The following is a 20,064-nucleotide window of genomic DNA, read 5'->3' as shown; positions in this document are numbered from 1 at the left end:
CTGCGGCGTCTGCCCGCCGCCGGCCACCGACCCCGCACACCGCGCCCGTCACGCGACGGCGGAAACCTAACCCCGAGGTCGAGGTCAAGAACGAGCACGAGAGCGATTCGGATCCACTAGCATTGTAACATGGTGCATGATGTACGATATGGGAATAGGCAGGCAGGACAGGTGGTGGTTGTGATGATGGTCGATGTGATGGTGTTGATGATGGTGAACGATGCTACAGATATTACACAGGCGTGGTCTCGCCTGATGCGGCCGCCGCCTCTGCTGCCGCCGCAGCAGCCTTGCACGCCGCGCTCCTCGGCACGCGCTGCACAAACGTCGGGTAGGCAAAATTGCCCTCTGCAAACTTGACGCGCTTGCCCTCTGAGAGCGAGCGGTACGGCAGGATCCAGGCGGCGGCGTGGAGCGACGCCGCGCCGTCGGCATCTTCGAGGTCGTAGTTTCCCTGCGCCCAGCCCTTGAGGCGCCAGCGCGGCTGGCCAAACAGCTCGCGGAACACGACGTGCCCCATGCTCAGCGTCGTCATGCCTTCGCGTGCGCCGCGCGCAAGCGAGTCGAGGCTGACGACTGTGAACGGCGTCGAGATCTGTGCGACGCGCGGGGCTGGAAGTCGGCGAGGGTTAAGGAACGAGGGTAGGGCTGGGGCGGCCTCCGCGCCATGCGCCTCGTGCGCATAGTACTCGGACACGAAGGTCGTGCAGATTGATGAAATAGAGTTGTGGAACGATGTCATGCCCGCGCGGCAGAGTGGGGGCGATGATGATGTTGATGGTGTTGTTGACGAGCCACCGTTGAGGTCAAGCTTCTCGATAGCGCTCGCCGGGTCGACTTCCTCGTCAAAGATGTGCAGTTTGATATCGGTCAGGATTCCCGCCTTGCCCTCGTATCTTGATCCCTCCCAGAAATCGCCTTCTTCCAGCCCGGTAAGACGACGCATGCGGCGCTGCTCACCGCCGTCACCGACAACGTCCTCGCTCGCAATCGTCTCACGGAGGTACTGCACCGCCTGGCTCGTTGCCCAGAGCTCGATCGGCGCGGTCGGGTCGGGGTCGTCCGAGTCGGTAGTGGACAGGACATCGCGAATCACCTCTATCAGTGGTGCCTCGCACTCCTCCATGACGGCGCGGACGAGCTCGCGCGAGTTCTGGCTCTGGCTAGCCGGGTCGTCGTCGCCGACAAACTCGGCCGGGCGGAAGAAGCGGGAGCGAGCCTCCTCCTCGTCTGCCGGGAGGGGGTAGTGCAGCAGGTCTGAGCAGAGCCCCATGAGCGCAGTGGGGTCGAGGTTGAGGCGGCGCGACGGGCGGAGCTTTGGCGCCGGCCTCGCCCCGATCGGGAGGGACGAGAACGGCACCTCGGACAGGTCGCCGAACACGAGGTTGACGCCCCGGTCCCGAATCGCCTGGAAGGTCGCCGGCACGCGCGGGTCGGGGTGCCCGCCTTCGGGGAACTCGGCTATGCGCGAGAGGCGGAGGGTGAGCTTTGGCGCCGGGGCGCCGGGCACGCGCTCGACGTCTTCGGCGAGCGCGAGGAGGTCGTCGACAAGGCGGATGATCGAGTTGGTCAACGCTGGTTGCGTGTGGCCCTCCTCATCATCGTCGGTCTCGTCATCAGAGTTGAGGTACGAGTCTTGCTCGCGGAACTCGGCCATGATCTGGTTGGTCTTCTTGCTGTAGATTCTGATCCACTCGGCGCCTCCGCGGGCCACAACGTCCACAAACGCCTCGCGTGGGCGCCGGGGGCCGTTGGTTGACGGCGCAGGACTCGAGCTCGACGACCGGCTGCCTAACCGGCTCTTGATACCGTTCTGGCCCGGCACCTGGATCTGCATGCGGACGGCTGGGATCGGCCCTCTCGCAAGCACGACCTGCTTCCAGCTCGTGGCCAGCCCAAGGGCGATGGGAAGGGGGTCCTCGCGGGGCGGCTCCCCTGACGCTGCAAGCTGGGATGAGATGAGCAGCGCCCTGGAGGATACAAATAGAGTCAACTTACCGCTTCAAAGGACGTTGCGTGGTGCTCGATCACGTCGATAAACTTCCTCATCCCCTGCGTCTCCTCTCCACGCCAATTGTTGCCAGTCGAGTTGTCGATGACGGGAGGCACAAACGCCAGTGCTGCGGGGTCGAAGGCGCGCACGTGTTCTTGTATTTCTGCCATCAGGCCGCATGCTTGCGTGAGCACATCTGTGTAGTCGCGCATGGTGGTGCTTTGAGAGTGAGAGAGTGTTGCCAAAGAGACGAGCGAGATCGGTGGATGTTAAGAGCCCATTCGGCTGTCATGGGGCCCCACAACCTCCCGAATGCGGGCTGACGACTCACGCCAGCACCCGCCGGCTTTGCTGCACACGACACCCTTTCCACAACACTACATGCCGCATGCGGCCAGACGCACGCGCGCACCCCCAGATCTGTGAACATATTATACATAGGCTGCTGCATCTGGACATCTACGACGCATGGGTATAGACCTCAGGTCATCAAGTGTCCACGGTGAACTCCCAGCGCCGCTCAAGGTAGCCCTTCAGCGTGTCGTCGAGAAGGACATCATGACGCTTCTGAACATATGCCTGGAGAACGTCAGCCGCGTGCTTCTACATAAGCAACGAGACTCACCGCCTGGTTGGTCACATCCTGACGAAGCTTCTCAATGGGCTGCTCGCTCATGTTCGACTCGAGGATGTAACTCAGGTTCTCGACCGCTCGCTCGAGGTCACGCTGGTTGTCCTCGAACAGCTCGGTCATGTTGTTGCGCTTGAGGCTGCACGCGTTAACTCATGTATACCGTGCTACACTCACTAGAATGCCATGCAATACGACCACTTGAGAAGGATACGCGACTTGATGACCACGCTCACAGCGTCACGAGCAAACTGGACCTCGATCCACGACAGGCTGCCGTGGCTGTTGTTCTGCATTTGCTCCATCTTCTTCTCAGTGTTCTTGTAGAAGTCGGCGTCGAGCTTGGCGGACTGCTCGTGGTTGGCCCATCGGTTGAAGTACTGGCAAGTCAGCCACCGTCTTCGAGGGGCGCAGGAGAGCACTCACATGCAAGTATCGTTCAAGACTCTGGCGGCTCTTTGCCTGAGCATCGCGGGCGTTGACTCCTGACTTCTCGTCGTAGCGGTTGCACTGGTACCAGCTGGTGCCGTGCTCGGACCACGGACCCATGCAGACCCAACAGAACTCGTATTTGCACTTCTTGCAAGTCATGTGGCTGCACTGTTAGCCCACGTTCACAACCCCAAGTACCCACTTGCAACCTCCATTCTTCTCAATGGTCGACTGGCACTTGGAGCACTCCTTGGTATGCGCGTTGAGCCAGTTTGCAGTCTCCGAGTCGTCGGCGCACTTCTTCTCCCACAGCTTGACGATGCGGCAGAGGACTGGCCGATGGTCGGCATTGTAGCCACATCCAAAGCATAACGAGTTGCCGCAGTTGCAAACCACCGTTGGAACAAGCTGGTTAAGCATTCGTGGTGGCGCTTGTGAGCACTCGATCGCGTACTCGCAGCCCGGGTGGGGGCACCATCGCAAATTTGGCGAGTCGGAGACATACGCCGCGTTGAGTAACTCATGGTAGCTGCAGTATGTCAGCCACGGTAAGGACAATGGACCGTCATGGTACTCACCGAGTTGACACATCAGCAGGCACCAGCTCATCAACAGCCTCCTCTCTGACCACCCGGTTGCACCCGCTCTCCATACACTGGATCCGAGCGCTCTCGCCTTCGCCCTTGATCTTGCCGGTGATGTACTCTCCCCAGCATTCTCTGCAGAAACGATGATTGCAGCCAAGGCTGAATGTTGCCGTATCAAACTCGGATGCTGGGTATTCGTTGCAACAGATTGGGCACTCGAATGGCACATTCTGTGAGCTGCGTGTTCTCTTGAACGGGTTGCGGCTCTTCAGTGGTGACAGTGGTGGCAACGAGGCAACCGAGGTGCTTGGGGAACCGGGGGGAGAGAGACCCGACTCGCCCAGAGCCTTGGCGGGGTCGGTCCAAAACTCTTCTTGTAGTTTCTCTCCATTCCAGGCGTAGTGACGGAGGAGAATGGCGGCGGTGGATGCCTACTTAGTCAGCGACGGCAACACACAAGTTACAACTCACGGGAACCTCTAGTAGCGTCTGAATCTTTCGAATCTCTTTCGATTGCATGTCTAAGATCTCCTTGGGAGAGCGCACCTTGTATGCGACATCGTAAGGCTTCTTCTGCGGAGCCTCTGTAACGAGGTGAGCTTGGAGCTCCGACGGGATTCCGGCACACTTACCCTCGACCGTGGGACTGATGGCATCAAAGACGTCAGGTTCAGACTCCGAGTCCAAGTCTGCAGCATGTCAGCATCTGGCCTAATCCAACAGGTGAAGAGAGAGAGTTGCACTGAATGGACGAAGACGAGGAAGACCGGGAAGGTGGAGGTCAACCCCCGAGGTCGCGTGCAGCACACAGGGACGCGTTTTGCACAGCGGATTCCGCATCAGACATACCTTGGTCCATGTAATTGTCGTCGTCGAAAGCGTCATCGTCGTCGTACATGAAGTCGTCCTCGCCGTCCGACGACATGTTGGAGTGAGGCTTTGGTGGAGATAAGGTCTGGGAAGGGGCGCCGGCTGGAGAGGGTAATGCTTGTGCGCGTGCTCTCTTTGAGCTCTTTGGCTGGCCAGTTGCGGTATTGATAGGGGACAGCGAGTCACGCGAACGCTTCAAGATGGTAGTAGATGGACCGGTACCGGAGGGTACTTGTTGAGACGGCACGGTGGGCGGTCGGACGCGGGAGCGAGGCGGTGGCGAGCGACGAGGCTTAAAAGTGGAGTGATGTGGGGTGGAGTTGCTGTGCTGGTGGTGACTTGTGATTGATGACTGCCATGCAATGGGAGAGGGGGAGGAAGAGGGAGGGAGGGGAGAGATTGGGAAAGAGAAGGAAGAGAAGGGGAGGGAAGATGTCGTTTATAATGAGATCAAGTGGTGTCGTTGTAGTTGTGTGTTGGCGTGTGTGAGTGATGTGATAGCAAAAGCCTCTCGGATGATGATGCTCGATGATGATGATGGATGGACCCCTTGGTGCTGCCTGCCTGGCTGCGCGTGACTATGCCAACTTGCACCCGCCGCCGTCGCACTGCACCGACTGTAGCCCGCCCGCTATAGCCTGCCTGCAATGACGCGAGACTGCGAACTCTGAATGATGCCGATCCTCCTAGAACCATTACAACCCAGTTGGGTGGGTGAGTCACGTGACACTAACAATAATTGCTTCCGAGTGGACACAACTTGAATACAACCTCCAGAGTTGGTGTGCATTGTTTCGAGCAGCAGCTACACTCAAACACCCATCAACATCAACCACCTCTTGTTCACAAATCCCTCTCTCACTGTCGCACTTTGGCGCAATGGAGGTGGCGACAACAAACCAGGGTGGCACGCCCTACACCGAGTTTGCCAGCACCTTGGCCTCATACCACGCCAAGTACGCAGAGGCAGGCCCCTCCAAGTCTCAGCTCGACTCGCCCATCCCTTATGACGACGTCCTCGACGAGTCCCGGGGCATGATCCGGGAGCTCATGGAGAGCCTGAAGCAGAAGTACGTCAAGATTGATTCATTTCCAAGCCGCACCGAAAGCTAACGGTACCAGTGTCCAGACACTCCACAGCAACGGCGGCCCAGTTTCGGACGAGGAGGAAGCCTTGTTGCTCGAGCACCGAACATGGGCGTTGATACGCGCCGTGTACGAGTGAGTGAACGCCATATACTAGCTTGGAGCACTGGCTGACAGCTCAGAAACCGCATCCAGCGCGCCGACCCCGAGTTCGAGGCTCCGTCGGCTGCTGAGCAGATCCGAGCCAGCCCCTACACCACTCCCGAAGCGCTCGCGCAGACCATTGTGAACGAGAGCTCAGACCTGAGCTTGTGGGCGACTCTGGTGGACCACCTGCAAACACGGCCTCTGCTGTCCGAACCAAAACCTATTGAGGGTCGCAGCGGCTACTTGCCTTTCACTGTTCGCAAGGCCAAGTCTGCACGCTTTGGCGCGGGCTCCACTCCCGCCTCCCTCGACCCCGATTTCACTCTGCGCGCACCCCAGGGACAGGGCCTCGCTGGCGAGGACCAGACGTACCAGGCCCCCTTGCTGGAAGTGCTCTGGGACCGAGTCCGCCACGGAGAGCTCGATGATGCCGTCAGTGTCTGTGAGCAGGGCGGAGAACCGTGGCGCGCGGCATCCCTCATTGGAGGGCGACGTTGGTCTGTTGGTGGTTTGAGTGCGTTTTCCCCAGCTTGAGCTTTCGCTGACACGTCAGCCAAGGACAGCTTGCCAGTCTCTGCGCTTCAGGGCAACAGGGCACGCGCATTATGGAAGAAGAGCTGCAGGGCCATCGCCAAGAACGTGAGATGCTGCGGCTGGCGTTTGACTGACCCGTCCCAGCCAACTCTCTCTTCAGCAGAACGGTCTCTCTACGCAGCTCTTATCTCTGACCTGCCTACCCTCCTCCCCGCCTGCACAACATGGGAGGACCAGCTCTGGGCATACATCCAGGCTCGACTCGAGAACCGTATCGACCGTAGGGCCCAGGAACTTGGTGGCTTCTGGCAGGAGGAGGACATCAGCATCGGTGTTGATGATGAGGAGAGTGGAGGCTCTGCCAGCGACAGCATTGAGGATGTGTTTGCGCGTATCGCGGCTGTTCAGACTGGAGACATTGCGTGGGTGTTCCGCGAAGAAGGTGTTGCTGACCAGGACAGCGCGGCCTCCCAGAGCCCATACATTGCGGTCCAGAGATACGTCATTCTTGGCAGAACAAACGACCTCCTCGTCAACTTTGCGGATCGTCTCGCCACCATTCAGAATTCGGTGCCTCCTGAGTGAGTTGCGGTCTTGTCTCCCGGGCCTCCACTGACAGTCTCAGCCAAGTTGGTCCCCTTGTTCGTTTCTTCGCCCACCTTGTGCTCGTCTTGCGCTCCCTCGGCCAGCCGGTTTCAGAAACCGCGGCTAATGCCATCATCGAGGCGTACCTCTCGGTTCTGGAGGATCGCGGTAACGACACCTTAGTCGCTATGTACGCGGCGTGCCTGCGCGAGGGCAACGGCGAGGAGAGCTACGCCCGGTTCCTCAGGTCGATGGACCCCAACGCCACGCGCCAGCAGAAGCAGGAGGCGCTCCTCCGTGCCAAGCAGTACAACCTCGACGTTGCTATCATCGCCAAGGAGACTGTGCGCTTGATCCTCGAGGACGCTTTCGCGTTCATTCCCTCCCTGTCCACCGACCAGCCAGACATCACCTCGTTCTCCGCCTCGTTGACCGAGCGCGATGTCCAGCTGATTCGGTCAATCGAATGGCTTACGATGGTGCCCGAGACGCTGGCAGAGGCGCTGGTTCGCTCGAACGATGTGGCACGTTACTTCCTTGGTGAGTTTGCTGTGCACTTCTCCAGCTAACTCCCTCAGCTCTTGGCCAAGCCAACGCAGCCCAGGCGCTGCTGAAGACGCTGCCTGATTTCGGCGCTCTCGACGCCGAGGCCGATGCGGGCCATGACGGACAGCTTGTGGAGCACACCGACTACCGCAAGCTCTTGGCCACCTTCGCGGTCCACGATCTCATCGAGGAGGTTCAGAGCCGTGCCCCCAAGGCGACCACCTCCAAGGTCGAGCAGCTCAACTGGCGCAAGAGGCTCTTCCAGGTCATTGACCAGGTCAATGGCGAGACTCGTGACCTCCTCATTTCGGACTGGCTCAACTTCCCCATCCAGTCGCGGTCTACGTACTCGACCCAGAGGCGAAAGGAGCTGCGTCGCATCCGCCAGATCTTCATCCCAGACCTCGTGCTGCGCCTTCACGCCCAGCTCATGGACAACAGGGCCCTCTTCCCTCAGTTACTTCAGACGGCTCTGGAGATGACCAAGCTCGTGGCCGACGAGGAGCACAAGGTGTACGTCGAGTTCCTCGGCCAGGACAACAAGCCATACCGTCTTGTTGCGTACCTCGACCGTGTGCGCGAGTCGAGCATGGCCGCGCTGCAGGGCGGGAGCAGCAACCCCATCGTGGCGGCTGTAGCAAACTAGACATATATTCATCGTTCGGGTCATGGGTAGGCAATAGGGACGTAGACTACAAGTATGTTAAGATGGTGCAATACAGACAGTGAAGCAGGGCAAGAAAGGTCGTCAAGGCGTCAAGGTGATCCAAAGCCAGTACTGCGAAAGTGTCAGCTTGGGCTGAGGCCACTGGAACTCACCTTCTCAGTGCCAGGGCTGAGAGTGCTGAAGGACATCTTGGGCTGGAACATGCGGTCAAAGACTGGGGCGTGTGAGTTCATCGCCTCTGCTCTCACTCACGCGTCATGACCCAGCCCTTGGCGGTGCTCTGGCACAGCGGGTGTGGCATGACCAGGCTAGGGTTGGTGGGGAAGGTTTCCAGTTGGCGGAGGCAGCGGAAGGCGACCGAGGGCTGTGGTGGGCCGTAGCGGGACACGGCCTGGTGAGCTTGTCTCCACTTCTCGTCGAGCTGGGACGAGCAGCGCGACGCGTCGGGGCAGTCGGGGCGGCACGTGTACTCCTTCTTGACGTCGATGCTACCGAGCTTGAGGAGGCGCTCGAGGAACCACGTGCGGCGCTTGGAGAGCTTGAGCTGCGTCTGCTCTGACAGGCTCTCGAGCTCGGCGGGGTCCCACGTCGCCTGGTCGAGAACGAAGCGGCTCGCCTCGCGGAAGAGCTCGGCATTGCCGTGCAGCTCGGCCAGTGATAGCGCTACGATTGGCCGGCCAGACGCGTGAGTCATCAGGAAGTGCTCGCACAGTTTCTGCAGCGCCGGCACCAGGAGCTTGGACGAGAGTGCGAGGAGCTTGTAACGTCAGCCACTGTCACGCTCATGTCATGTCTCGCTCGCACTTACCCCCTCGACATTGGTCCACGTCACCTTGCACTCGAGATGGGGGTAGGCCCAGAAGAGAAAGTCCTGTTTTGTCAGCTACAGTCTGAGTGCATACAGATAAGCTCACCTGGAATGCTGACGGGCTCTCATGTAGCTCGACAACCGCGTCGACCTTGTCGAGGCCGACGTGGTGCTTTGAGCCTGGCCAGGCGAGGACAGCCGACTGCTCAGGATAGCTACTGCTCGGGCCGCGGCGACGCGCTAATGCGGTCGTAACGGCCGGGGGAGCGGGGAGCGTGTGGCCCGGCTGGAGGGCGAGGGGCGGGGACGACAGCGGCGGGGGAAGCAGCGCCGACGAGCGGGGCAGGCTGCTGCTCAGCGGAGACTGCGACTCGGTGCTGCGGCGCGGCTGTGCCATGGGGCTCGTGGGGACCGACGAAGATCCCAGCGGGATGAGAGGCGACGAACTGGGTCGCGTGAGCGGCGACTGTCGATCTCGGTCCAGGAGCGCCTCCAGCGGCGTGGTCACAGTCCTCGGATCTGGCATCTCGCGCAGCTCGCGCAGAATGTCGGCCACTGACGGCCCGTCGTCCAGCGCATCGAGGTACACGCTCGACTTGTGCGACTTGTGTCCGCTGTCGCTTGCTGCCGTCTCACGCTCGGGGAGGATAGCCGAGCTACTTGGCCCGGCTGCTGGCTTGGGCGCCGGCTCGAGGATGGCTGCCGGCTCCTCCTGCTCGGTCGCATGCCCCTCGGAGCGGCTGCGCCGACCGCCATCAATGTCCGTGTGCGCGAGATCCGTATCGGTTGGTGACGAGGGCGGCTGCGCTTCTTCGCCCGACGTTCCCCGCGTTTCGGCCCAGCTAAGGTCGTGTCAGAAGCTAGAAGGTGTTTTGATGGCGATCCAAGCCCTCACCTTCCTTGGAGCAGAGCGTTGAAGAACGGGCTCGAGAACCACAGCACCTCCTTGTGACACCAGAACGTATGGCGGCCTACCACCACCTTGACGCGGCCAGGCAGCGCCGAGTCGGGGCGGAAGGTGGGGTGGATCTCGATATCGTCGTCGTCCTCGGCTTCGGCGTCAGACTCATCGTCGACGAGGAGCGGCGAGTCTAGCGTGCTCGATAGCGCCGGCGTGCTCTGCGACCGCTGGTGCGGGAAGTGCGGCTGGAACGGCGCGCTGCTTGGCCCCGGCTCGGGCGAAGTAGACTGCGGAAACGTGAAGAGATGCGAGCCTGGCCCCGGGCTGACGACGGACGTCGATGTCGTGGGAGCCAGCTGGGGGTGCGCGGGCGACCGCGGGTTGCGCGAGATGAGCAGATGCGAGGGGTTGGACGCCGACATTGTCGTCTGCTGACACTACATAGAGGTCAGAGAGACTGTCGAGCGAGTGGGATGAACGTTGGGGGTGATGGCGGAATGTGAAGAGACAATGGACAAGTGTTGGTGTCATGGGTGGTGGCGGCGGCGGCGGCTGCTGCAAGGGTCGACAACCCTTTGAACCCAAATCAGTCCAACGCGTCACACACTTGGCATTGCCGCTCTCAGGCTCCAAGATAACAAAAATAAAATGCAAATGGCGGTGGGATACAAATGCTGGTCTATGCTTGCTACTCTGAGCCTCATCATCTCCGGCCTCCCTTCTTGAACTTCTTCCGCTGCGGCATGCCACCCTGCACAACGTCGTCGTCGCGATCACGGTCATCGTCACGACCACGGCGGCCCTTGTCACGGCCACGGGCGCCACCAGAGCCGCCGTTGCCCTGCTCGCGCATCTCAATCTTGGCCGCACGACCCGCCTCTGCCACGCGGTCGCTCAAGATCGCCACGGCCTCCTTGTCCACGTCAAAGGCAGGCAGCTGGCGTCCGATGGCAGCCTCAATGCCCTTGAGCATGACGACATCGTACTGTGTCGTGAGAGTGATCGACTTGCCGGAGCGGCCAGCACGAGCGGTACGACCGACACGGTGGACATAGTCCTTCGAGTTGGTAGGGATGTCGTAGTTCTGAGAGTGTTAGGAGTGTCCCAGGCGGCCTCCGCTTCATGCCACTCACAATGACGAGGTCGACAAGGGGAATGTCAAGACCACGACTGGCAACGTCCGTAGCGACGAGGATCTTCCTGCCACCGCTCTTGAACTTGTTCAATGATCCCAACCGTGCGCTCTGGCTCATCTGTCCGTGCAGAGGAATGGCAGCAAAGCCGAGGCGGTTGAGCATGATCGAGAGACGCTGCGCACGGTCGACAGTGCCGGTGAAGATGATCATGGAAGACGACGAGAGCTCGTTGACCAGGTAGAACAGGTAGGCGTCCTTCTGGACCTCGGGGAAGAAGACGTAGTACTGCTGGAGAGTGGAGACAGTCGAGTACCTGAGGTGTAAGCTCGATGTAACACTCGCAGCAAGCTACTCACTTGGCAGCGACCTTGACCTGCACGGGCTTGTTCAAACTGGCACGCTTGAGCTTCTCGACCTTGGTGGAGAGCGTAGCGGAGAAGAGGAACGTGTTGCGCTCCTTGGGAATGACCTTGAGGAGCTTGTCGATGATCGGTCCAAAGTCGAGGTCGAGCAGCCTGTCCGCCTCATCAAGAACAAGGTACTTGAGGGCCTTGAGCGAGAAGCCCTTGGTGTTCTCCAGGTGGTCCATGAGACGACCGGGAGTCGCGACAATGACGTGCGGGCGCTTGGAGAGCGCGATCGACTGCGACATCATGTCCATTCCACCGACGATGACGGCCGAGCGGACACCAATGGGCGCGCCGAGTGCCGAGACCTGCTTGGAGATCTGGTCCGCGAGTTCACTAGGACGTATCAGTACCGATACACGGTCAGTGTCACGAGACCCAACCTACCGAGTGGGAGCCAGGATCAAGGCGTAGAATGGCTGAGGGTTCTCCCACAGGTTCTGGAGGATGGGCAGAGTGAAGGCGGCGGTCTTTCCACTACCAGTCTGAGCGATACCGATGATATCGTTGCCCTCAAGCGCAGGCGGGATGGCCTCGACCTGGATGTCGGTCGGGTTCTTGAAGCCAAGAGAGGTGCATGCCGCGCAGAGCTCGGGGGTGACGCCGAGCTCGGCAAACGTCTTCTTCTCGGCGGGGGCGGCGTCGGCGCCGTTCGCCTCGGGCGAGGCTGAGCGACTCGACTCTCTATCGGATGAGGCGGAGGACATGGTGCGGTGTGCGATGGCTCAATTCAGACGTTGTCGCATCGATGTTGTCGACTTTGAACTTTTGGGTGGCGGCGAGATTTAAATTCCAGGGCTGAATACGTGTATTTTGTGGTGGAACCAATTCCTGCGCGACTGATTTTGATACGGGTTGTCATCTCGGGGGCTGGTCGCCTTGGAGGGGATTGCCATGTTGGGACCGAGGCCCTCCTCTCTGGCCTATTGCTTTCACAACATTCAATCCCACACTGCAGGTGCTCTCGACATATCCATCTTGCTCACCCACTTGTTATACCCCCACTGTCCCTACTGCTTAGACACCTTCCGCCTAGACACTTCCATGGAACCATAGCCCCCGACAACTAGAGCACATTATCCCCCGTTCCGACCACCGGGAGAGAGTAAACAACCCCATCGTTGGACCGACCGCCCATCAATCGTCCACCATGGCAGCCGCAGGTCGACGACAAGCGTCGGCCGCATCACAGGCCACCAGCTCGTCCCAGGGCTACGCTGATATCGCCGAAATGGACAAGTACAAGCTCGTGAGCAACATCGGCAAGGGCAGCTTTGGTGTTATCAGCAAGGTCCAAAGGGTCGAGGATGGAAAGGTACGCATGGTGGTGTACACAACACAGAACAGAAGAGCTCACACTCTATGCAGGAGTTTGCCCTCAAGCAGCTCGACTATGGCAAAATGACGGAGCGCGACCGCAAACAGATCCTGGCCGAAGTGTGAGTTGATGTATCCTTCGATCAGGAGGCACGTGCATTGCTGATGGCTGTTTAGCGCCATTCTAGAGTCGCTCAAGCATCGCAACATTGTACAGCTTGTTCAAAAGATCAAAGACCCCAAGAATGAGCGGATATTCATTGTCATGGAGGTTGGTCTTGCGTATCGGGCCGAACCTGACTTGCCAGTACTGCCCGTCTGGCGACCTCGGATCGATCATCCGCAGGGCGCAGCGTACAAACCAGCCCTTGAATGAGGACAAGATCTGGAACATCTTCTTACAGATCACCTTGGCTCTCCATCACTGTCACTGGCCCAATGAACGGACCAGGTACGCCGGTTCTCGACTGAGTGCGCCTGCCGAGTCCGGCCCTAGCCGGACACAGGTGCTGCATCGTGACCTCAAGCCGGAGAATGGTGAGCACATCAAGCACCAACAATACTAACTCCTCAGTGTTCATGTCTGGGGAATTTGTCAAGCTCGGTGACTTTGGCCTTAGCAAAGACATGGCGGGTTGCACCTTTACCAGCACTTATGTTGGGGTGGGTTTCTAATCGAAGTTGCTCCGCTCACCTATCCAGACTCCCCTGTACATGCCCCCCGAGATCCTGGCGGAGAACCGTTACGACACCAAGTCGGACATCTGGAGTCTGGGCTGTCTGGTCTTCGAGATGTGTGCCTTGAGGTATGTGGGAGAGGCCGGTTGCCCTTGATGCAAAGCTGACAGTTGGGTCAGTTCTCCCTTCTCGGCGGCCAAGACGCAACAGGAGCTCATCACGATGGTCAAGTCGGGCAAGCTGCCGCCACTCCCCTCACACATCTCGCCATCACTGAAAGCAGTCATTCGTGCCATGCTGAACCTGAACGTGAGTGTAGCTCATCAACAGTACCCTGACTCTACCCAGCCCGTTCGTCGTCCCTCCACGAAGGACATCCTTGAGATGGACGAGATGAAGCTGCACCGCAAGTTATTCATGGTCCAGAACCAGTACGTCGTCTGGGATAGACACGTTTCTTACTTGACAGGACTGTGATTCTTGCCGCTCGTAAAGAGGAAATTCAGCAATATGAGGCGCGCCTTCAGGAGCGTGCGGCTGCCATTGAAAGGCGCGAGCAGGCAATGGCGGACAAAGAAGCCGCCATCGCTCAACGAGAGCAATCCGTGTCGGAGCGGGAAGACCTCCTTCGAGAGAACAACAAGCGCATTACGACGGCGGCTGAGAGCCTCAAGGCTCAATGGGAGAAGTTGCGAGAGGAGAAGGAGAGCCACAAGGAGGCCATGGCTGCACTTCAAGTGCCACCACTGCCAGCAGCTGAGCCTCAACAACAGACTTCCGACGACAAGTGAGTCGACCATTGGGAGTACCCGCTGACCGTACCAGGGCGCTTCCTGTCCCCTCAACATCACGTCTCCCTCGACACCATTCATACGACGACACGCCCTCAAAGATTCCTTTCCCCTCAGCATTCGCGTCGCCCGTGCCCCTCGATGCTCGCCTGACGAGCAAGATTGCCGGCTTACCATCAGGCAGCAAGTCGTCATCGCTGGCAAGGCGTCTCGCCTCCAAGTCCCTTACGAACCTGGCCTCGCGTGCCCGTGATGATGACGAGCTGGAGCTTCCCTCTACACAGGCGACGCCCGCGAAGAGAACAGCCGCCCCAGGCACTCCTTTCAAGAGACAGCACCGCACCTCTATCGGCTCCCCCGGAGAGCTGGAGCGCGTGTTCTTGGAAGACGTCACAATGGCGACCGCATCTCCTGGATCGACAGTGTTCCCGACACCGTTCTCCCAGCGTCGAAGGAAAGACTCTGCAATGTCCGAGGACGCCCCACCCAGCCTGATTCCGGCACCGTCGTTTGTGTTCCGCCCCGAGGCTACGCCGGCCAAGTGGTCTCCTGACGACCCGGATCTACCTTCCCCGTTCATTCGTCGCGCTGTTCCAGCACCACCCAACTTTGGCGTGGCAAACGACAGGGCGACCACCGAGCAAAGAGAGCCGCTTGCGGCCATCAACGCGCAGCCGTTCGTGGCCTCCGGCAACGCCACCAATGGCACGAGTGCGCAGAACCGCAAGGCTGCTGCTCTCCCTCGGTCAAAGTCTGGTTCGCTACACCAGCACGTACTGCGTCATAATGCCGTTCGGACAAGCGACCACGGTGTGGCCACCGCTCCCGTCCCTGCCGTGCCCACTGGCCTCGGAAGCCTTTCCGGCAGTGCGGTGCGTACATGGCCTATTGCCGGACGGGACCCCGCCCGCTGTTGATGCGAGCTCCTGGACGAAACGCACGTCACACTGTATAGTAGGCCTGTTGAAGCACGGCGTGTCCTGTAGACACTTTGCTTTCGCGACAGCATGCCCACAGTGCCATGATTACTTGTAGCATGCATAATGGATGTAATCAGTCTCACTCTTTTGATGCGACATCTTGAATCAACGTGCTAACATGGGACCGTCTAGGCCCCACCATAACTTGCGCCTCCACTACCACTGCCGCCATAACGTCTCGGGGAATTGGGGGCCTGTCCTGGAGCGAACGGGTTTCTCACGCCTGCCTGAGCCGTGTTGTATGGCCCTGAAAAGCTCGATCTAGCGGCGTGGCCAGGGCTGTAGCCGTATTGTGCGCTTCCCGCTGCGGCCTGGGTCGGCTGCAACGGCGTGTACATGAGTCCCAATGACGGATCGCGCGTGTCAAAGGCGTCAAACGAAGCTGCTGGCGGCTGGTTGGTCGCGACCGGGGGCGGGAAGGCAGGCAGATATGTCCTCGAACTCGATGGCGTCGAACCAGGTGGGTCGTAGTCGGACGTCGCTTGCAGCTGGATTGGCGGCGCTCTGGGTCGATAATCTCGCTGCTGCGCCGCTCCGATGGGCGGCTGCATCTGGTACGCCTGTGTGCCAGAGAACGACTGCGACCCTCGGTGGTGGCTGATGGACGTCGAGGCCGAAGGAACATGATGTCCGTGATGGCCATGGTACTGCCCTGGCATGACGTATCCTTGCTGTCCCATGTTGACCAACTCGGCTTGCTCTTGCAAGTACTCGAGCTGGGCATAAGTCGTGTTGTGCAAGCTGGAGTGCTTGTGAACGCCGCCTTGCTGCCTTCGCTCCCAGGACTCGAGCATGTCCTCGCGATGGAGGACAGGAGTGAGTGAACTGCGATTTCCTGACGGATCTGGCGCGCCCAGGTTGGTGAGGCGAGCCAGGGCCGGCGGGATAGCATCCATCTGGTTGATGGTGTTGGCGCGATTCCGTGAGGCTGGGAAGTAGGAGTTGGGCGGCGGGATCGTCGGTGCGTTGATGGACGGGGGAGGGTTCGGCCGAAGGGTTTGGGCATGAGACCCGCTTGGCAGTCGTGGGTGGTACGTCTGCTGCGGTGCAGGTGGCCCCATGGGCTGGTGCCATGATGGTGGTGGGGGTGCATGCTGGCTGACCACACGAGGCTTGGTGTATGCCTGTTGCTGCTGCTGCTGCTGCTGTTGTTGCTGCTGGGCATCGTAGCCTGGCGAGAAGGGGCCAGGGCGAACAGCATTCTGAGCTGCTTGTGCTTGCGCCGTTTGGTACTGGTGCTGCACAAGCTGCTGGTTGTACGCGGCTGCGTCCGAGTAGACTCGCTGGCCCCTGTTCGCTGAGGGACTCTGCACCAAGCCACCATACTTCTTCGAGCCGGACGGCGTTGTAGGCGACGCCTGCGACGTTGAGGTGATGGATGAAGTAGAGTTTGCGCGCTTTGACGGCACGGAGGGAGGCTGTGCGAGTATCAGTCTCTGTTGCCCGAGGTCGCGGCCAACTACGCACCTCGAAAGGACCTGCATACTTTTCGCCTGTGATGAATGGGTGCTTCGCAGCCTGCTGCGGCGACCACCTTTTAATAGGGTCGAGGTTCAAAAGGCCTTCTACAAAGTTGATGAAAGCCCGACGCTGGCCCATTTCTGAGGGTGAGTTAGTCATGCCTTCGTTGGTCTCACGCACCTTTGTCGACATCTGATGGTTTTGCGTTCTTCTTTGTGTATGGGTATTCCATGACAATGTCGGGAAGCTTTGTTTGCTTGAAGTACTGCTTGCTTGGCTGCTCCTTGGTACGGTGCTCGCTGGAGTACTGCTCCATGGGCTTGAGCTTGTGCTGCTTGCGTCCCTGCGCGTCCACTCCGACAAAGTTGAAGAACTCGTTTGTCTGCTTGCCCATCTCGAGCAAGTGTTGTGGAGGCAACCTGGCGTGTGAGCGTGAACAGTTGGTAATCGCCGACTTACCCAAGCATGTCTACGATTCTGGATACCTGGTTGTACTCGCTCGTTCCGGGGAAGATGGGGAGACCGAGGAAGAGCTCCACGACGATGCAGCCAAGGGACCACATGTCGATGGCCGTAGAGTACGGCAGTCCGAGAAGAACCTCTGGGGAGCGGTAGAATCGGGACTGGATGTACGTGTAGACGGTCTGGAGTTCGTGGCAGGCTGAACCAAAGTCGATGACCTTGATCTGCGGGGATTGCAGGCTGGGATGATGAGCTCGTGCTCAAGAAACCATACGACTGCACTCACGACTTCAACAAAATGTTCTCTGGCTTCAGGTCGCAATGAATTAGTCTTGCGTCCTTGAGCACCGCGAGACACTCGAGCAGCTGTTGAGTAAAGACTCGGACAAGCTGGAGGCTGAGGCCCTTGAACTGGTTTTGCTTGATGAGCTCGTACAGATTCGATGACAGGCATTCGAATACCAGACACAAGTGGTTCTTGTGTGTGAACGAGTCGTACATGCGGAGAATGTGGTGTTCGTCTCGAGGGTCGTGATCATTGTTGAGCTTTTGAAGATCAGCGGACGATCACTCGGGTCACGGTCGCATCCACTTACAAGGTTGAGAATTGCAACTTCCATCTTACTCTGATTGAGATAAGCGGGCTTATTCTTGACGACCTTTACGGCGCAGATTGCGTGTGTGCGCATGTTCTGGCACTTGACCACCTGACCGAACGTTCCCTGTCCCAGCACATCGAGAATGAGATACCTGAACGCGGGGTTAGCCACAGCGCGCGCGGGGCTCGCTCCCTGAAAGTGCCCACCTGTCGCCACCATGCTCGCCACCGAGAACGTCGTTGACGTAGAGAATGTAGTCCCAGTCCTCGTTGTCGGCGCCGTCATTGCAGGTCGGCTTGCTCGGCTTCGTGAGGACACGGCGGGGGTTATCCGAAGACTCGTACTTGAAGGTCGGGTTACAAAGTGTGTAGGTTTGGGGGAGGTGCTGGGTGAGACACTTCATGGGCTGCGACTTGTCAGAGGGGCTCTTCGAGCTGGCACGACTGGCCTCGACTTACACTCAAGTACGCGCCCGGCGAGTTGGGGTCCGCCCTCCGACCTTGAGGATGAGCGTTGACAACGGGCCTCAGATCAGACCAGCTGTGAACAGGGCGGAAGCCTTGACTTGAGGGGCTCTGGCCGCCGCTGGAGCTATGGGGCGGGGGCACCGAGGGGTGGTCGTACCTGCCAGACGGTGTTACGGGCTGGCTGGCCGCAAAGGACTGTGAACGGTGGACGTGCGATGGGAAGGCGGAGGGGGCTGAGCGATGGGGAGAAGCCGTCTCGCGCGCTGGGGACGACATGTAGGGCTGTCGCGGCGAGCCTGGGAGGTTGTTTGTCGTTCCTTGAGGCGTGAGGAGGTGCGGCGACGGGTCGCCATAGGAGACTGGAAGGGCGGGCGAGTGGGGGCTAGCGCCGAGAGGCGAGACCGAATCGGGGGAAGGGTGCGAGCTGGCGCGGCGGTAGCCAAGCCAAGAGTCGGCGGGAGGTGGGGGGCCGCCTTCGACGCCGCGAGGAACGTATGGGTTTGAAGGAGGCTGGCTTGGCGGCTGCGATGGGAGCTGTTGCGAGATTGCACCAGGACTCGACGCCGAAGGAAGTGCGCGACCAAGCGAGGGCAGCGGGGGCGGGGGCATTGACTGTGACGACTGGTGACCACCATATGATCGAGATCCGGACCCTGGTGACATGGGGACGTCTGCGTTGCGGTCGACGGGCTGATTGTTAACGCGCGCCTGGGGCATCTGTTGGGTGGGGCGCAGATGAGTGATGGGACCAGCCGGATAGCCGCCAGACCAGTCTCCGCCCATGCCGCTCTCGACATCGCCGGAAGGATACGAAAAGGGATCCTTTCTCCGCGCCGTGCCCAGCGACGCGCTGCGGGCAAGCGATCCCAGGGCACCGCTTGCCGACGATGGCATCGGGGGCGAGGTCATGATCTCGTCCGGGTAGGACGAGGTCGCTGCGGCGCCATAAGCCGGAAAGTGCATGGTCTGTCGCTGGGCAATGGCTGGCGGAGCACCGTTTGAGGCCGCGGCGGCAAGGTACGACGACGCCGAGGTGGGCGTGAGCGTAGACGGCGACGAGTAGCTCTGCTGCGGGTACTGCCCTGTGGTTGGGGGCAGCTGCGCAGCGCGCTGAGGAGAGCGCGGCGGTCCGGGGGGAGGAGGGGCAGCAACAGCAGCAGCTGGGAGTCGGGGGTGGAGAACGGTCGGGAGCTGGGGCTGGGATGGCAGCTGCTGCGATGCAAAGAGGGGGAGGGAGAAGTCGTCTTCGGGGTCACGTTGGGGGGGAGCGTGGTACGAAGATGACGGGCGGGACATGACCTGGGTGCGCAGGTGAGATGGGGGAAGGTTACGCTACTGCGGCTTGGCTTGCTGGCAGACCTGGCTGGCCTGGGCTTGCCGTTGAGCAACGGCCGGGGGCGATGGCCTGCTCGGCGCCGGCGGACGTGGTCGTCGGCGGTGTGTGTTGCACTGCTGTTGCTTGGCTTGCTCGTGTGGGCGTGGACAGGGGACGCGGTGGTGGGTGTTGTGCGTGCGTGTTGGTGTGATGGGCGCAAAGGAAGATGATGTAGCGTTGGGCGCTGCTGCAGCCGGAGGGAAGGTCGGTGGTGCGGTGCGGCCTGGCGTGTTCGGCTAGATGGCTGGCCGTGTGCGGTGGGGGCGGGGGCGGCGCGTGTGTGTGTGTGTGTGTGTGCGTCGTAGCCGCCTCGTAACTGTGTGTGTGCCAGAGTGATGGCGACGGCGCAGCGCGTGATGAGCGAGCGAGCGAGCGAGCGAGCGAGCGAGTAGTAGTGCACCAACACGACAGCAGCGAACGAGCGGCCTCGTCGCTAGTGAGATGCGTTGCGTTGCAGTCAGAGTGACAGCGGTGAGTGAGATGAACTGGGCTGACTGCCTGGCTGCCTGGCAGACACCGCCTGGCTGGGTGAATGACGGAACTCTATTCAACCCTAGCCCCTCCCCCCACTTTATTGGCAGCACCTACAAGCAAGCCGCGGCCG

General features: G+C 60.1%; 7 protein-coding genes across 9 annotated transcripts; 2 read left to right on the top strand and 5 right to left on the bottom strand.

Moving 5' to 3' along the window:
• Window positions 1-232: 232 nt before the first annotated feature.
• Window positions 233-2,220, bottom strand: LOC62_04G005505 (uncharacterized protein; the record flags this gene model as incomplete). Its single annotated transcript, XM_062772050.1, has 2 exons — window positions 1,999-2,220; window positions 233-1,948 (listed from the first exon to the last, which is right to left on the bottom strand). The coding sequence occupies exons 1-2, from the start codon at window positions 2,203-2,205 to the stop codon at window positions 233-235; spliced, it is 1,923 nt and encodes a 640-aa protein (XP_062628034.1). The 5' UTR covers window positions 2,206-2,220.
• A 193-nt stretch (window positions 2,221-2,413) lies between these two features.
• dbl4 (E3 ubiquitin-protein ligase dbl4) lies at window positions 2,414-5,012 on the bottom strand. The gene is made up of 9 exons (XM_062772049.1): window positions 4,493-5,012; window positions 4,276-4,332; window positions 4,115-4,242; window positions 3,635-4,074; window positions 3,259-3,585; window positions 3,051-3,219; window positions 2,802-3,004; window positions 2,619-2,763; window positions 2,414-2,572 (listed from the first exon to the last, which is right to left on the bottom strand). Exons 1-9 carry the CDS (start codon window positions 4,566-4,568, stop codon window positions 2,483-2,485), a joined length of 1,635 nt encoding a protein of 544 aa, XP_062628033.1. The 5' UTR covers window positions 4,569-5,012; the 3' UTR covers window positions 2,414-2,482.
• A 322-nt stretch (window positions 5,013-5,334) lies between these two features.
• On the top strand, window positions 5,335-8,322 carry NUP107_1. Of its 3 annotated transcripts, XM_062772046.1 has the most exons (9): window positions 5,335-5,583; window positions 5,636-5,734; window positions 5,782-6,260; window positions 6,300-6,385; window positions 6,425-6,702; window positions 6,742-6,861; window positions 6,906-7,405; window positions 7,444-8,189; window positions 8,231-8,322. In XM_062772046.1, exons 1-8 carry the CDS (start codon window positions 5,393-5,395, stop codon window positions 8,055-8,057), a joined length of 2,367 nt encoding a protein of 788 aa, XP_062628030.1. In that variant the 5' UTR covers window positions 5,335-5,392; the 3' UTR covers window positions 8,058-8,189; window positions 8,231-8,322. The 3 variants fall into 3 exon arrangements, with proteins under 3 accessions (XP_062628030.1, XP_062628032.1, XP_062628031.1); XM_062772047.1 differs by having other exon boundaries at window positions 6,425-6,861; XM_062772048.1 differs by having other exon boundaries at window positions 7,444-8,253.
• On the bottom strand, window positions 8,201-10,209 carry LOC62_04G005502 (uncharacterized protein; the record flags this gene model as incomplete). The annotated part of the gene is made up of 5 exons (XM_062772045.1): window positions 8,201-8,292; window positions 8,331-8,835; window positions 8,887-8,949; window positions 8,993-9,728; window positions 9,782-10,209. 5 exons carry the CDS (start codon window positions 10,207-10,209, stop codon window positions 8,201-8,203), a joined length of 1,824 nt encoding a protein of 607 aa, XP_062628029.1.
• A 213-nt stretch (window positions 10,210-10,422) lies between these two features.
• RRP3 (ATP-dependent rRNA helicase RRP3) lies at window positions 10,423-12,067 on the bottom strand. Its single transcript, XM_062772044.1, has 4 exons — window positions 11,718-12,067; window positions 11,280-11,666; window positions 10,921-11,236; window positions 10,423-10,871 (listed from the first exon to the last, which is right to left on the bottom strand). Exons 1-4 carry the CDS (start codon window positions 12,035-12,037, stop codon window positions 10,491-10,493), a joined length of 1,404 nt encoding a protein of 467 aa, XP_062628028.1. The 5' UTR covers window positions 12,038-12,067; the 3' UTR covers window positions 10,423-10,490.
• A 413-nt stretch (window positions 12,068-12,480) lies between these two features.
• nim-1 (G2-specific protein kinase nim-1) lies at window positions 12,481-15,033 on the top strand (the record flags this gene model as incomplete). The annotated part of the gene is made up of 10 exons (XM_062772043.1): window positions 12,481-12,645; window positions 12,699-12,769; window positions 12,825-12,918; window positions 12,956-13,184; window positions 13,222-13,310; window positions 13,350-13,453; window positions 13,505-13,634; window positions 13,674-13,756; window positions 13,795-14,112; window positions 14,151-15,033. 10 exons carry the CDS (start codon window positions 12,481-12,483, stop codon window positions 15,031-15,033), a joined length of 2,166 nt encoding a protein of 721 aa, XP_062628027.1.
• Window positions 15,034-15,224: 191 nt separating this feature from the next.
• YAK1 (Dual specificity protein kinase YAK1) lies at window positions 15,225-19,849 on the bottom strand (the record flags this gene model as incomplete). Its single annotated transcript, XM_062772042.1, has 8 exons — window positions 18,077-19,849; window positions 17,825-18,024; window positions 17,616-17,769; window positions 17,306-17,565; window positions 17,017-17,259; window positions 16,738-16,976; window positions 16,564-16,697; window positions 15,225-16,514 (listed from the first exon to the last, which is right to left on the bottom strand). Exons 1-8 carry the CDS (start codon window positions 19,379-19,381, stop codon window positions 15,225-15,227), a joined length of 3,825 nt encoding a protein of 1,274 aa, XP_062628026.1. The 5' UTR covers window positions 19,382-19,849.
• Window positions 19,850-20,064: the final 215 nt, after the last annotated feature.

Source organism: Vanrija pseudolonga, chromosome 4 (assembly GCF_020906515.1).
Source record: "Vanrija pseudolonga chromosome 4, complete sequence".
NCBI classification, from domain to species: Eukaryota; Fungi; Basidiomycota; class Tremellomycetes; order Trichosporonales; family Trichosporonaceae; genus Vanrija; species Vanrija pseudolonga.
This window is presented reverse-complemented; position numbering and strand designations above follow the sequence as displayed.